The 16,913-nt window shown below is 38.0% G+C and overlaps 1 protein-coding gene across 1 annotated transcript in view; it reads left to right on the top strand.

Moving 5' to 3' along the window:
* The window catches only part of NLN (neurolysin), a 102,893-nt gene that overhangs the window by 37,538 nt on the left and 48,442 nt on the right, over positions 1-16,913 (top strand). The window contains exons 2-3 of the mRNA XM_086699872.1: positions 3,630-3,889; positions 8,239-8,387. Coding sequence (XP_086555998.1) covers positions 3,630-3,889; positions 8,239-8,387 — 409 coding nt within the window. The remainder of the gene's footprint in view (positions 1-3,629; positions 3,890-8,238; positions 8,388-16,913) is intronic.

The raw sequence follows: 16,913 nt of genomic DNA, 5'->3' as shown, positions 1-16,913 counted from the left end.
ATGGCAGGGGGTGTGGTAGTCGTGGTGTGCATGGGTACTAGGAAGAAATATGTGCATAGACTTAGAGGGAGACAGTGAATGGCTGGACAATGAACACATATTTAGCTATCTATTCTACTCTTAGACTTCTGCCTTGTTATTTCTGGAACCCTTGTCCTGTAGTCAACAAACTCCTCCCCTTTTGATACTCTCTGGATTGTCTTTTCTTCTAGTAACCATTACTGAAATCCACTCAACCCTGGGGAAAATAATTTCTCTATATCCCTCTCTTTCACACCCCATATATCACAAAGTAAAGAGGAAAGACCACATCTTCTTTGTTTGCCAGCTCCTGCCTTGCCCTCACTTATGCTCCCAGACCAATACTTCTTCACCATTGTATAAACACCTTCAAGGCTCATAATCTGGTTTTATCATTCTATACCCTGCTCATGATGTCCTCCACCAGATACCTGGTTGGTCTTCTCCATTCTTTGAAGACTTTGGTTTCTGGCTCAGTCTTCCTTTCTATTCCCAGGCCCAGCTGTCAAGCTGCTGACTCCAGTGTTCACATAAACAATTTATCCAATACTAGATTGCATTCTTCAACTCATTTATATCAACCATCCACTTCTGGAAAAATGTCCTGAATCGTATCAGACTGCTTAACCTTTGAATTCTTGAATTCAAACCCACACTTTTTTACTACAACCTAACAACTCCCACTTTACCTGTTTTATTGTTTTTACTGAGTCTGCAGTCTCTTTTCTTATCTAAAACACATCCAACTTGGGGCACCTGGGTGGCTCAGTCAGTTGAGTGTTTGACTTCTGCTCAGGTCATGATCTCTTGGTTTGTGAGTTTGAGCCCCACATCCAGCTCACTGCAGTCAGCCTGTCAGCACTGAGCCTGCTTGGGAACCTCTGTTCCCCTATCTCCGCCACTCCCCCATTTGCACTCTCCCAAAAATAAAAAAATAAAAATAAAAGTAAAATATATCCAACTCTAGAGAATCACTTAGATGTACTCTACAGTTCTTTACCTTCTTCCTATCCCTCAATCATTGTAGTCTGACCTCCACCCCACCATCCCGCTGACACTACTCTTGCCAGAATCATCAATGACATTCCTGTTGCTAAATTTAACAGACTCTTCCATCTTTCTTGAGATTTGTACATTTGGTAGTTATTTACTCCCTCTTTTTTTTTTTTTTTTTTTTTTTTTTTTTTTTTTTTTTTTTTTTTTAAGTAGGCTCCACGCCCAGGGTGGGGCTTAAACACTTGACCTTGAGATCGAGAGTTGAATGCTCTACCAACCCAGCCAGCCAGGTACCCCTCCCTCCCTTTTTTTCTGCTTACTTTTCACAGCTTCCTAAATCCATTCTGGTTTGGTTTTCCTTTATCTCCATGATTAAACTAGAGTTAGGGCTCAGTTCTGTTCTTAATCTGCAAACTCCCTTGGGCCAGTTCAACCATTCCTCTAACTCCAATTATCATCTCATATTAATGAATTCCATTTAAATGTGCCACACCACTTCAAACTTGTCATGTCCAAAATTGAATATCTCTTCCCCCTCTCCAAAAAACCTTCTCCTCTTTCTACATTGCCTATTTTAATGATGTTACCACCATCCATACATCCAATTACAAGAATCTTGGACAACATCCTTGACTTTCTCACCCTCCACCCCTATACCAAGTACCAAGTCATACTGATTCTACTTCCTGAATATCTTTTAAGTCACTCCAGTTCCCCCCTTTTCCTAATTCAGTATACCATGATATTATGCTCCAGTTACAGGCATAGCTTTCCTCTAGTATAATCTCTCTTTCCCAAACCTTTCAACTCACTTTGATTTGGGAAATTTCTCTAAAATGTATACCTTATTTCATCTCTTACCTGGTTAAAACCCCTCAGTGGCTCTCTCACGGACTTCAGGTTGAACTCTTTATTGATTCCCAAGGCTCTTCATATTCTGTAGTCCTTACTGACCTTATCAGATTTCTCTCTCCTTACAGCTTTTGGCATTTAGATAATTTCTGGATGTAGTCCAGATGTTGGCTTGCTCCTTGTTGCCTCTGTAAAATCTTCCAAGAAAAGTTCCTTCTGAGGTCTTTCAGAGTTCCCTCTGCTTATACCTGTCATCTCACTCACCTCAATATAGAATAATAGTTCCTTTATCAATTTGTCTCTCCACAATAATAGCAGAATCTTAGTAAGTTTGCCTGTTTATCCTTGATGCCTGTCACAATAACCAGACAATATATGCTCATAAGTATTTGTTAAGTGAATGACCTTAAATAAGTCATTAGCCTCTCTGAGCCTCAACTGCCTCATCATTAAAAAGGGAATAATGCACTGCCTACCTCATAGGGTTGTTTTGGGGTCTTGTAAGATAATAGGATTGAAGTTTAGCGTAGCAGTTAAGAGTGTGAGTTCTGGATCTCTATTATCTCCGTCTGGTTTTTAATCCTAGCTCACACCATATAACCAGCTATGTGACTTTGGACAAGTTACTTAACTTTCCTGTGTTTTAGTTTCCTCTTTAGTAAAATGAGAATAACTACAGTATCTGCCTCATAGTTTTGTTTTGAGGACTAAGTGAATAAATGGCAAGCATTTAGTACAGTGCCTAAACACACAACAAATGTTAGCCATTAATTATAATATTTTTATTTATAAGTTCTAAAATTATTTTGCATGATATATAGTACATATATACACACATATGGCATCAATTATTAGTTTGAGGTTTTCAGGGAGGTAAAGGATTGTTATCATTAACTTAATTTCTTTTGTCTTTTAGAATAATGCCATAGCAATACCAGAGTTTATTTCCCAAACCTTAAATTCAAATTTTCATAGTTGGTTTGTGTGAAATTTTGGTAAAAAAACATTTTTTTACATGCTGTTCATTATAAAAACGTTTTGAAACACTGTAGATAGATGTTGACACAGGAAATAACTTTTTTTATTTTAATTTTAATTTTTTCTTAATTAAAAATTTTTTAACATTTATTCATTTTTGACAGAGAAAGAGAGAGAGTGGGCGAGGGGCAGAGAAAGGGATACACAGAATCCGAAGCAGGCTCCAGGCTCCGAGATGTCAGCACAGAGCCCGATGTAGGGCTCAAACCCACAAACAACGAGATCATGACCTGAGCTGAAGCACACTTAACCAACTGAGTCACCCAGGTGTCCCTAATTTTTATTTTTTTTAAGATTTTGTTTTTTTAAGTAATCTCTACATCCAACGTGGGGCTTGAACATAGAACCACAGGATCAAGAGTTACATGGTCTTTTGACTGAGCCAGCCAGACGCCCCAGCACCAGGAAAACATTTATATAAGAAAGATTACTGGCTTAATTTATAAAGGACAGTTATTATGTCTTTGACACCTAATTTCATTTCTCACCATGACTTAATTACATGACCAATTCAGTGTTTGGTAAGTACTAATTTCATTAAATCTACATTCAAGGGAAAAAAAAAACAAATGCATTTAATTTTGTGCTTACGTGTTCACCTGAAAGAGACTTGCTCAATTTTATTAAAAAGTTCTTTTTAATATAATTAGACAGTATACATTTGTGTATTGGCTTTGGACCAACAGATGTCTAATTTTTATTCTTTTTCTGTTTCTTTTCAGAGTTGGTGGTGCCAGGATTTTATTCAGAATGACTTTAGGAAGAGAAGTGATGTCTTCTCTTCAGGCAATGTCTTCCTATACTGTAGCTGGCAGAAATGTCTTAAGATGGGATCTTTCACCAGAGCAAATTAAAACAAGAACTGAGGAGCTCATTGTGCAGACCAAACAGGTGTACGATGCTATTGGAATGCTTGACATTGAGGAAGTAACTTACGAGAACTGTTTGCAGGCACTGGCAGATGTTGAAGTGAAGTATATAGGTGAGTAGCATGCAGATGCCCATCGATATTTCATTTTGTAGGCATCATAAACCATTTTATGCTTTCTGTGTTGGCAATCATTTTCCAGTTTTACAAGACATTGATTTTTCCATAATGATTAATTGCTTAGAATTCAATTAAATAAAATTAGAATGTTTTATTATGTTGGCAGTGGTGCTACAAAATGTACCATCTCATTACATCTGCTTTCTGGAGAGTATTTTGACATAATATATCAAAACTCTTAAGAAGTTCATACCCTAGCCCAGCAGTTCCACACCTAAGCATTTAATCTAAATAAATTATCAGATACAGGAAAAATTATGTACAAATTTATGTATAAACAGGTACTCTGTCGTAGCAGAACCTTGGAAACAACTCCTGGGTGCCATCCAGCATATAGAAGGCCCACGTAATGGTATGCTCAGGCTCTGCAACACTATGTAGCCATAATCATGTTGAGGAACAGCATTTCTTAACATAGAAAAAAAATACAGAGACGAAAACCAGAAGAAAATTTTACTAGTAGCTAATTTCTTAGGTATCGGATTTATGCTTGATTTTTTAAAATTTACTCTCTATGCCTTTCTCTATTTTGCATATTTCCTATACTTAAGATACATTATTTCTATAATATAAGTATTAGGCCCTTTGAGTTAAAGGAATGGGGATTCACTCCAATTGCCCCTAAGGGTTAGACATATTCTGTGATATAGTTATGGCTAAACAACCTTAGCTATCCAGGTTTTGTAAGAACGTAAGTTATCGGAATATCATAAACATTTGTATGTATTCTGGAATTTGGAAGGTTGTCCAGAATCCTGTACAGCCCTAGTGACCTAGTCATCTCTTAACCCTCACCAACCCCTCAACACCAAGAATTCCCTACCCTGTGCCCCACCTTAATAGGGACTCTCTTACCTCTTCTGTTTCAGTTTCTGCCTCTTCCCACCAGCTGCTTTACTCTCATTAATGGCCACTAAATCTGGATAAAAGTCTTGAGTTTACTAAATAAAAAAGACCTGGTGGGTCTCGTTAGTCAAACTCAAAGGGATGGAGTTGGTTCGCATTTGGCAGAGTTTTCCCAGAAGGCAATATTTTGTGTGTCTCCCTTGCTATATGTGGTTTGTCCTTGGTTCAGAGACTCATTTCTTCTTCAGTCACATATGGCCAACATGGTGTGCCAGCCTGGTGAATTATGCATTTACAAATATAAAAATCAGTGGGAAAAAAAAACAAAATCTTTTTAAAAATTATCTTAAAGTCTGCTGCTTTTTCAATAATACATCTTTTATTTTTTTTAATGTTTATTTATTATTTTTGAGACAGAGAGAGAGCATAAGTGAGGGAGGGGGAGAGAGAGAGGGAGACGCAGAATACAAAGCAGACTCCAGGCTCTGAGCTGTCAGCACAGAGCCCAACACGGGGCTCAAACTCAGAAACCGTGAGATTATGACCTGAGTCGAAGTCAGACGTTTAACCGACTGAGCCACCCAGGCATCCCCCAGGAATGCATCTTTTAAATATACTTTTAGTTTTCAGAAGTCCTTGCTCTCTCATAAATTTACCTCTGTAAGTTAATCCTAAAAATTTTTGAGTTTAGGAGATTTTTAAAGACCAACTTTATCTTATCTATATTTGTTCTCAGAGCTCATTCTGCCTCCTGCAGTAACTGTTAAAACCTCATTTGACTAGTGTCCAATATTGTTTATAGTTTGGCAGTAAGAGCATAAGTCTGGTTTAGGTCTTTGTGGCAAAGTAAGGAAGGAAATGGTTTTTAGTATTATTGTTTGTTTAAGAATATGTTTCCAGTTTTAGGCTCCTGCATTTTGTTCTGCTCATTTTAGTTCTTGAGCAATTTGATTTTTTCTTAATATCTCCTTGACTTAATTTTAAAAAGTAAATAGAAATTATACCTATATAGTTAACTCTATCACTTAAACAGGTGCTACATCTATGAAACTTTAATTCTGTTCCATTCTTTAATCAAGGAACATAAAAGTGTATATTAAATCAAATCCTTAAAGAATAATTATTTAATTAGACTTTTTAAACCACATGTTATGAATTTATGCAGATATTTGAGGTGATTTTTCTTTTTACAGCTTTATAGCACTGTTTTAAGAGGACTGATATGAGCGAGGTAGCTTGTTTAACTGGATAGTTTCTTGGTATGGAAAGGATAGCTCTACTGTCTACCATATATCATATGTGGAAGTTTTACCTGTTTACAATACCTTCAAAGTACTAAAGCTAATAAAAGTGTATTCATTGTAACCGTATAGCCACACCGTTCCTATAAACCGTACTCATTTTGTGTTGCCTAGCTGGCTCAGTCGGTTAAGCGTGCAACTTTTGATTTTGGCTCAGGTCACGATCTCATTGTTCATGGGTTAGAGCCCCATGTCAAGATCCTCACTGTCAGCACGGAGCCTGCTTGGGATTCTCTCTCTCTCTCTCTCTCTCTCTCTCTCTCTCTGTCTCTGTCTCTCTCTCTCTCTGTCTCTCTCTCTCTCTCTCTGACTTTCCCCTCCCTCCTCTCTCTGTCTCTCTGTCAAAAATAAATAAAGAGATGCCTGGGTGGCTCAGTGGTTAAGCATACAACTTCAGCTCAAGTCATAATCTCATGGTTCGTGAATTTGAGCCCTGTATCAGGTTCTGTACTAACACCTCAGAGCCTGGAGCCTGCTTCCGATTCTACGCCTCCCTCTCTGTGCCCCTCCCCTCCTCATTCTCTCTCTCTCTCTCTCTCTCTCTCTCTCTCTCTCAAAATTAAATAAACATTAAAAATTTTTTTTAAATAAATAAAAACAAACAAAAAAAATAAACCATACTCATTTTTTCTGTAGTTGGGGTCATTTCACTGACATCAGATTTTTGCCCGATGAAAGTCACAATACAAATGTATTAAAAACCCAAGAAAGAATTTTAATATGTGAAAATTAGAGCAGTTCGTTACCACCATCATTTAATAGGAATAGTCCCAATATGCAACTGTTCACTGGATGTGTCCACTGAGATTTCTGGGAATCTTCTAAAATTGTATGGAACTTTTATGCTTGTATGAACGTTTGCATTTCGGGGAGGGTCCATAACTTTGACTAGATTCTCTAAAGAATCTGTAGTGAAGGTTAGGAATTTCTATTTTAAATAAACTTCCCCCACCCCAACTAAATTGGTCTGCTTTTCTCTGGAAAACAGTGTGGAGGTTCCTCAAAAAATTAAAAGTAGAACTACCCTATGACCCAGCAATACCACTGCTACGAATCTACCCAAAGGATACAGGAATGCTGATGCATAGGGGCACATGTACCCCAATGTTTATAGCAGCACTTTCAACAATAGCCAAATTATGGAAAGAGCCTAAATGTCCATCACCTGATGAGTGGATAAAGGAGATGTGGTTTATATATATAAGGGAATACTACTTGGCAATGAAAAGAATGAATTCTGGCCATTTGCAGCAACATGGATGGAACTAGAGGCTATTATGCTAAGTGAAATAAGCCAGGCAGAGAAAGGCAGATATCATATGTTTTCACTCATATATATGGATCTTGAGAAACTTAACAGAAGACTATGGGGGAGGGGAAGGGGAAAAAAAAGTTACAGAGAGGGAGGGAGGCAAACTATAAGAGACACTGGATACTGAGAACAAACTAGTGTAGATGGGGGTGGGGGAGAGGGGAAAGTGAGTGATGTGTAGGGAGGAGGGCACTTGTTGGGATGAGCACTGAGTGTTGTATGGAAACCAATTTGACAATAAATTATATTTAAATAAATAAGTAAGTAAGTAACTAAGTAAGTAAGTCTGCTTTTTTCTAAAACATCCTCTGTCTCTGCCAGTCCCCATGCTTGTAGTCTCTACTTTTCCAGTCCTCTCCTGAGGTCTTCCTCTTGCCCTGCCCGCCCTAAGGTCCAGCCTTCATCATAGGTATTACATAGTGCTCCCGTCCTAATATTGCTGTGTTCGAGTTACTATCCCATTCTTGTGGCAACTAAGCTGCTCTATCCTGTATTCTTTATCTTTTCATGTACTATTCCCTCCTCCCACACACCAGATTATAAAATGTGTTAGTATGAGAACTATGTCTTTATCTTTCAGCATTCCCAGTTAATAAGTTACACCCTAAACATTGATAAGTGCTCAGTTTATACCCTTATTGTTCCTAATAATGCCCCTGAAACAGCCAAGTCCTGCATTAGATGCTGTTTCCTGATAGCCTTACAAAACTTTACAGAAGGTATAAAATGAAAACCTTATATTAGGATAATCATTCATCTAGGTAGGAGGTATTTTTCTTAATGCTGATTAGATGAATCCTTATGATTTTGTCCTCTATTGACAGTGGAACGAACCATGTTAGACTTTCCCCAGCATGTCTCCTCTGACAAAGAAGTGCGGGCAGCAAGTACAGAAGCAGACAAAAGACTTTCTCGTTTTGATATCGAGATGAGCATGAGAGAAGATATATTTCTGAGAATTGTTCATTTACAGGTAAATGATGTTATAAACCCTTTTAAAAGAAAAACAAAATCTGTACTAAAAAAGTAAAAATCTTTGACCAACAATATAAAGTATTTGAGGGCACTTGGACGGCCCAGTAGGTTAAGCATCAGACTTTTGATTTCATCTCAGGTCATGATTTCATGATTTCAAGTTCGTGAGTCCAAGCCCCACATCAGGCTCTGCGCTGACAGTGTGGAACTTGCTTGGAATTCTCTCTCTCTCTCTCTCTCTCTCTCTCTCTCTCTCTCTCTCTTTCTCTCTTTCTCTCCCTCTCTCTTTCTCTCTTTCTCTCCCTCTCTCTTTCTCTCCCTCTCTCTTTCTCTCTCTCTCTCCCTCTCTCCCTCTCTCCCTCTCTCCCTCTCTCCCTCTCTCCCTCTCTCCCTCTCTCCCTCTCTCCCTCTCCCTCTCCCTCTCCCTCTCCCTCTCCCTCTCCCTCTCCCTCTCCCTCTCCCTCTCCCTCTCCCTCTCCCTCCCTCTCCCTCTCCCTCTCCTTCTCCCTCCTTCTCTCTCTCTCTCTGTTCCTCCCCTGCTTGTATTCTCTCTTTCTCTCAAAATAAACAAATAAACTTTAAAAAAAGGTATTTGAAAATTTCTAGATTTTGTTTCTATTATAGCAATGGGTACAGCATAGTATTTATCGTTATACTACATAGGTTAATGTTGAGTTGCTAATTACATTCACTTAATACTAAAGACCAAGTGTGAAAAAGTGTACATCTATAAATCTAAGGATTGTTGTCATGAACATAATGGTTACTCTTTGAATTTTCTAAATGTTTCAAGGTTTATATTAGATCAGATCAACTAAATGGAATAGAATTGTTTATCTGTAAATATCATGTGGTTTTGGCCATGATATTAATGACATACTGTTGATGCTGCATGCCAAAGTCATTCCTCTCTGTCATCCTTACATTTTTCAAGACTCACAGAAATTACAGATAATGAATGTTTTAGGTGGGTCTGCCTTGAGTGCTTTTTTTTATTTTTAATTTTTTTTAACGTTTATTTATTTTTGAGACAGAGAGAGACAGAGCATGAACAGGGGAGGGGCAGAGAGAGAGGGAGACACAGAATCGGAAACAGGCTCCAGGCTCTGAGCAGTCAGCACAGAGCCCGACGCGGGGCTCGAACTCACGGACCACGAGATCATGACCTGGGCCGAAGTCAGACGCTTAACTGACTGAGCCACCCAGGCGCCCCTGCCTTGAGTGCTTTTGATATTTTCATCACCAATGTTGATTTGCTTCCTAGCATTTTCATCATGTCTTTGCTTTGAATTTTTATTTTCATGACACTCAGCAATTTGTTTGGGAAACAGCCACTGTTTATAATCCTAGACATTTTTGTTTAATTTTGCATGTTTCTTTATTCAAATCTCAAACATTTTGGGGGCACCTGGGTGGCTCAGTCCGTTGGGTGGCCGACTACAGCTCAGGTCATGATCTCACGGTCTGTGAGTTCGAGTTCCACATCAGGCTCTGTGCTGACAGCTCAGAGCCTGGAGCCTGCTTCCGATTCTGTGTCTCCTTCTCTCTCTGCCCCTTCCCTGCTTGCTCTCTGTCTCTCTCAAAAACAATAAACATTTAAAAAAATTTTTTTTAAATCTCAAACATTTTGTTCCTTTTAGCAAATTATGGTAAGAGTTGAAATAAGAAAGCAGTTTTATTTCACATTTTAACTTACTAAAGAATATGTAATCAAGACTTTAGACATTTAAGATATATGTGCTATTCTCTCATGTCAGATAGGCACTTTTTACCCTGTAATTTATATTCATCTATATTGTTCATAACTGTTCATCTTTTTTTTTTAAGTTTATTAATTTTGAAAGAGAGAGGAGGACAGGGGCAGAGAGAGGGAGAGAGAGCATCCCAATCAGGCTCCTCACTGTGAGTGCAGACCCCAATATGGGGTCAAACTCACTAACCATGAGATCATGACCTGAACTAAAATCAAGAGTCAGATGCTTAACCAACTGAGCCACCCAAGTGCCCCCATAACTGTTCACCCTTAGCACTATAAAAATAACATAAACTTTAATAACTTCATGATTATTCTTTATTAGTTACATTGTTCTCTTTTTTTTGACCTCAGTTATTACTCTGTGTGATTCAAATCATGGCCCTTACAGTCTCCTTTATTTTATTTCATCCCCCCCCCCCAATCTAATTCCTTTCTAGCTCTGTATTAGGTATATATTTTAAAACTTTTTCCAGAATATCTCATTTTCTTTTGTTAACTCTGTTTTCATTCTGACTTCGAAGTTTTCATTTGGAATTTTCTAGCCTCAAGAAGGTATTGCAATCTTAATGTTATATATCGTGTTTAATGTTTTTCTCTGATATTTATGAATGTTCTCAAGATATGGAAGGTGTGTCACTTTATATTTCTTTGTTACACTTTTATTGGAATCTGATCCCAGTAAATTTGGAAACAAACTGCTGCCGGGATAGTATACTAAAATACTATACCAGATAGACAACAGTGCATTCATCATATTAGTTCATTTGTTTGGGCTGGTTTTATTGTAATAATTTACAGTGGTTTCAGAGTCATTTCCATAATTTTTCCTTTTTTCCAAGAGAGTAATTATTCCCATGCATGTCATTCGTTCTGTGACCATTGGTAGGAGCTTTTACTGTATCTGTTAAGGCTAGATCAGAATAATAAACAAATAACAATTTTTTTTTTTTTAATTTTTTTTTCAACGTTTATTTATTTTTGGGACAGAGAGAGACAGAGCATGAACGGGGGAGGGGCAGAGAGAGAGGGAGACACAGAATCGGAAACAGGCTCCAGGCTCTGAGCCATCAGCCCAGAGCCCGACGCGGGGCTCGAACTCACGGACCGCAAGATCGTGACCTGGCTGAAGTCGGACGCTTAACCGACTGCGCCACCCAGGCGCCCCAACAATTTTTTTTTTTTTTTTATGTAGTGGAGCTTATCTGGTGAATTTAGTTACCTTTAAATACCTTCATTGACAAATAGTTGTGTTTATTTAGGCAGTATTTTTTTTATTGTATTTTATTTTTTTGATAGAGACAGGATGACTGTTGGAAAGGGGTAGAGGGAGATGACAGAGAGAGAGAGAAAATCCCAAGCAGGCTCAATGCTCAGCATGGAGCTTGACGTAGGACTGAATCCCACCACCCTGGGATCAATCACGACCTGAGCTGAAATCAAGGTGGACGCTCAACGAACTGAGCCACCAGGTGCCTCTATTTTATTTTAATTCTAATATAGTTAAGATATAGTTTTAAATTTCTTTCAGGTATACAATATAGCCATTTGACAATTCTATATATTACTCGGTATATAGGCAGTATTTTTTAAAATCTAAAAGTATCAATATGAGTTTTCTGCTAGTACTGGACACTTTAACAAATGGTAAATTTCATCCCATTCATACCTAAAAGACAAAGGTAGATATATCTATTTACTTTTCAATATAATGTTGTAAGTAAAATAGGGCAACCATGATGTGACACATAAAGCCTTCATTAAGTTGGATAATAGGTTCTTAAAAGTATATGAAATCAGCAATTTCAGGCATAACCTACTAAAATGAGGGTACTGTGAGTAATACTGAGATTTCAAGATACCACCAATGTAGACAATAATCAAATATATTTTTAGTTTGATATCAAATGTTATTTTAGCTCTCGTGTTGTTCTTCACGTAGGATTAATAAATAGAAATAAGAAATTAGGGGCACCTGGCTGGCTCAGTCAGTGGAGCATGCAACTCTTGATGTCAGGGTTCTGAGTGCAAGCCCCACATTGGGCATAGAGATTACTTAAAAAATAAAATCTTTAAAAAATATATGAAATTACTTTTCTCAGTTCTTTGTGCAAAATCTGCGTTCAGTAAGCCTTCCAGTTATCTATTGATGTATAATCTATTACTTCAAAACTTACTGCCTAAAAATAGCAGCAGTCATTTTTTTTTTTTTCTGTCATGGTTTCTGTGGATCAGGAATTCAGAAAGGAATCAATCAGTTGGGTAGCTCTGGCTTGGGGTCTTACATGGAAAAAGGAAGTGGTGGTTGGAGCTGAAGCATGTGGAGGCTAACCAGACATCTCTCTCTTGGTGTCATGTCTGGGCACCTACATGTTGTCTCTTCATGTGGCCTAATTTGGGCCTCCTCATAGCATGGCAGCATCAGGGTAGTAGGACTTGTTTCATGGAGACTCAGGACTCCAAGAATGGTGTTTCCACAAACTCCACAGAAGCCGCCGTTACATTTTCTGACCTCAGAAGTCACCTAGCATCACTTCTGCCATACTGTACTGATTGACCAGTCACTGCGATCTGCCCGAATTCAGGGGACACGACATCTCAGTCTAAGGAGTATCAACTTATTTGCAGTCATGTTTCAAAACCTCCAAAATAAGTCCTGTGTTGACTCTAGATGGATGAAATTATAATTGAGCCTGAGACTAACCAGTGTGCCATAGTCTTCCTGCCTCTTTCTTATGTGTGATTAGTACTTCACATTTACACAGCAGTATAGTTATCTAATTTAACTTTCCTACCAAGCTTGTGTGGCATCCCTTTTTTATAAATGGAGATACTGAAGTTCAGAAATGGTAACTTCTCAAGAGCCACAGAGGTAAATATTTAGTCATTGATCATAAACTAAAGCTAGAAACAGTTGGTGACCAATCTGAAAGCTAGGCCTTTAGGAATTGGTGCTAGGACAGGGGTTTTCAAATGTGGGAAAGAAAAAATTGGTTCTTCTCCTCACAAGCAAACTGAGAAACAGCTTTTCGAAAATTATATAGGAATATGTCTTTATGATACCTGAGCAGAGAAGTATTTGTGAAACAAGACCCCAAAGTCCTAACTAAAGCATAAGACGGATAAACATGATTGCATTAAAATAAAGAAGTTCTGGAGTTCCTGGATGGCTCAGTCAGTTAAGCATTCTATTCATTCGGATTCTAAGTCTCCCTCTCTCTCTGCCTTTCCCCTGCTCACACACACACTCTCTCTCTCTCAAAAATAAGTAAACTTAAAAAAAAAAAAATACGGGAGCCTAGGTGGCTAGGTTGGTTAAGCCTCTGGCTTCGGCTAAGATCATGATCTTGTGGTCTGTGAGTTTAAGCCCCACGTCATGCTCTGTGCTGATGGCTTGGAGCCTGGAGCCTGCTTCAGATTCTGTGTCTCCCTCTCTCTCTCTGCCCCTTCCCCACTCATGCTCTGTCTCTCTCTCAAAAATAAATAAACATTAAAAAAAGTAATAAAAAATAAAATAAATAAAAACAAATGCCCATTTATAACTTTGAGGCTTAGAAAAAATAAAGAACTTCTATTAATAATGTGAAAAGACACTAAAACTAAAAAATACTGAAATACCCAAATACTAAATTAAGAAATTTATAAAACAGGAAACTAGCAAAGCATTAGTACCTGAGATATATAAAGAGCTACAACAACAACAAATCCCAAAAGAAAAATGGGCAAAGGACATGAAAAGATATTTCAGAAGAAACATAAATGTCAATTAAACATGAAAAGATGTTCAACCTCGTCAGTAATTGTGGAAATGCAGATGAAGATCCCAATAGGATACCATTTCATTCACTAGATTTGCAAAATCTAAGAAGTCTAACAGTGCCAACAATCTGTGAATGTGAATCAATGGGAATGTTTGTTCACTACTGGTAAAGGTGTAAATTAATTAAAAAATTAGAGTAATAACTAATTTGGAGAAAAACTTAATATTATGAAGTAGGATCTCACATTCTCCAAAACTCAGCGTATCCTCACTGTCTCCTACCTCCCCATTTATCTAGAAATACTTTAGCATTTGTACACAGGTGAAATTGGACACTGGTGCATAACAACATTATCTATAATAGCAAAACACTGAAACAACTTAGATTTCCATTAGCAGGAAAGTGGATCAATGAATTTTAGTTTATTTACATTGGAATATTTTATAGCAGTAAAGTAAATAAACTACACCAACATGCAACAGCATGGCTGAATATGAGTAACAGTGAAAGAAAAAAGTCCCAGAACACTACCTACAACTCAGTATCATTTTACCAAGCTCAAAAAGAAGCAAACCAAATGTATACATACTGGTAAAATTGAAAAAAAAAAAAAATGTGTAACATAAAATTCAAGAGAATGGTTACCTGTTGCATAGGAAAGTATAGCAGTGTTGTTAATATTCTTTTTCATAAGTTAAAGGGTAGATTTCATTTGTCTTTATAACATGTATATGTAATTTTACCCCTTTGTTATATAAAAATTATTACATGCAAATTTAACATGTTAAATTTATCCTTAATTCTACCAGGAAAAAAAAAAAGGAATAAGAAATTAAAACAAACATTTCCTTATTCCTTTCAGTTAAAAATGTCCAGGTATCAAAAGCCAGCAGTCAAGGCCACAGATCTTGGTGTTTCCCCATCCTGACAAAGGTTTCTTAGTTGTTGGCTAAAGCCAGCAAAGGTTTCATAGACCCTCTTTCAAGCCATATTGGTGAGAAAAATGTGCACTGTCTCTATGTTGAAACAGTCCAGGCATATAACATTTTATTCCAGTGGACTACTGAGTAATAAGCACAGAAGAGGGACTCTTTAGTGAAATAAGAGTCTCAATTATGCAAGCTGAATTGAGAAATACAGTTATCTATTTTAATATTGTTTATACTAATCTTTCAGAGCCCTGGGCTTTTGTAAGGCTGATTAATCTTAGCCACCTAGTGAAAAGTTTTAATTTTAAAGTGTAAAATAATGCTTTGAAGCATTATACATTTTTGTATTCCACCAGCCATGGAAGCCTCATGCCAAATTAAAATACAGGAAACATGCCTTAAAACCATGGCAAAAAAGAAAGAAAGGAAGGAATGGAAGAAAAGAGGAAAAGAAAAGAAAAAAGAAAAGAAAAGAGAAACAAAGAAAAGAGAAGAAAAAAGGGAGAGTGGCAGGGAAGGAAAAAACTAAGTCCAAAATTCAGCATGGTAATGATAAGTGTCTTAACCTACACCATCCCTTCTTGATTTTGAAATACGTAAGTCTAGTTATTGGTCATAATCAGAACTACTGAAACTTGTAGCTTTGTGAGGCTTTAAAAGCCTAGAAACAAAGCATCAACTACCTTGCCTTAGTTTCTCCATTAGCCAGACACCACTCTTGTGCTTCCTGAGTGCTTAACTCTGTCTTCACTCACTACGTGATCCTGACATTGTCTGCTAATGTATCTTTTTTCTTTCATATTACTTAAAGCACTTGCAGGATATTCATCTTTGTTTCCCTGGTACCTAGTGTAAGTGAGAGCTCGGTGAATGTATGCCGAATCAAGCTAAACTGGCCCCAGTTAAATGTGTCTTCGTTCAGGATGACACTTCCCACTCCCAGTGTCCTCATTGTGCTGTGACTCATACCAAAGCAGGGGCTCCTGTGGTGGTAAGTTGAAGTAGTAGTAAGCAAGCAGGCCTTTGTGTGGCCCTCCTGTCTGGGAACATAGGCAGCTGCCTGAGAATGCCTGCTTCACAATAGTCAGATAGAAACGTATCAGAAAACAACATTTAAAAGGACAGAAGGGGCACCTGGGTGGCTCAGTAGGTTAAGCGTCCAGCTTTGGCTCAGGTCATGATCTCTCGGTTTGTGAGTTCGAGCCCTGCATCAGGCTCTGTGCTGACAGCTCAGAGCCTGGAACCTGCTTTAGATACTGTCTCCCTCTCTCTCTGCCCTTCCCCCACTCATGTTCTATCTTTCTCTGTCTCTCAAAAATGAATAAATGTTAAAAAATAAATAAATAAAAGTTCCAGATGGCCAACAGACACATGAAAAGATGCTCAACATCACTCCTCATCAGGGAAAAACAAATCAAAACCACACTGAGATACCATCTCGCACTGGTCAGAGTGACTAAAGTGAACAAATCAGGAGACCATAGATGCTGGCGAGGATGTGGAGAAACGGGAACCCTCTTGCACCGTTGGTGGAAATGCAAAGTGGTGCGGCTGCTCTGGAAAACAGTATGGAAGTTCCTCAAAAAATTAAAAATGGAACTACCCTATGACCCAGCAATAGCACTGCTAGGAATCTACCCAAAGGATCCAGGAATGCTGATGCATAGGGGCACATGTACCCCAATGTTTATAGCAGCACTTTCAACAATAGTCAAATTATGGAAAGAGCCTAAATGTCCATCACCTGACAAGTGGATAAAGGAGATGTGGTTTATATATATAAGGGAATACTACTTGGCAATGAAAAGAATGAATTCTGGCTATTTCCAACAACGTGGATGGAACTGGAAGGTATTATGCTAAGTGAAATAAGCCAGGCAGAGAAAGGCAGATATCATATGTTTTCACTCATATGTGGATCTTGAGAAACTTAACAGAAAGTGGTCTAGTTTTATTCTTCTGCATGTTGCTGTCCAGTTCTCCCAGCACCATTTGTTAAAGAGACTGTCTTTTTTCCATTGGATATTCTTTCCTGCTTTGTCAAAGATGAGTTGGCCATACTTTTGTGGGTCTAGTTCTGG

Source organism: Puma concolor, chromosome A1, assembly GCF_028749965.1.
Source record: "Puma concolor isolate L17-30 chromosome A1, mPumCon1.1.hap2, whole genome shotgun sequence".
In the NCBI taxonomy this organism is placed as follows: domain Eukaryota; kingdom Metazoa; phylum Chordata; class Mammalia; order Carnivora; family Felidae; genus Puma; species Puma concolor.
Note: the sequence above shows the minus strand (reverse complement) of the source record. Positions and strands in the feature narration are given on the sequence as shown.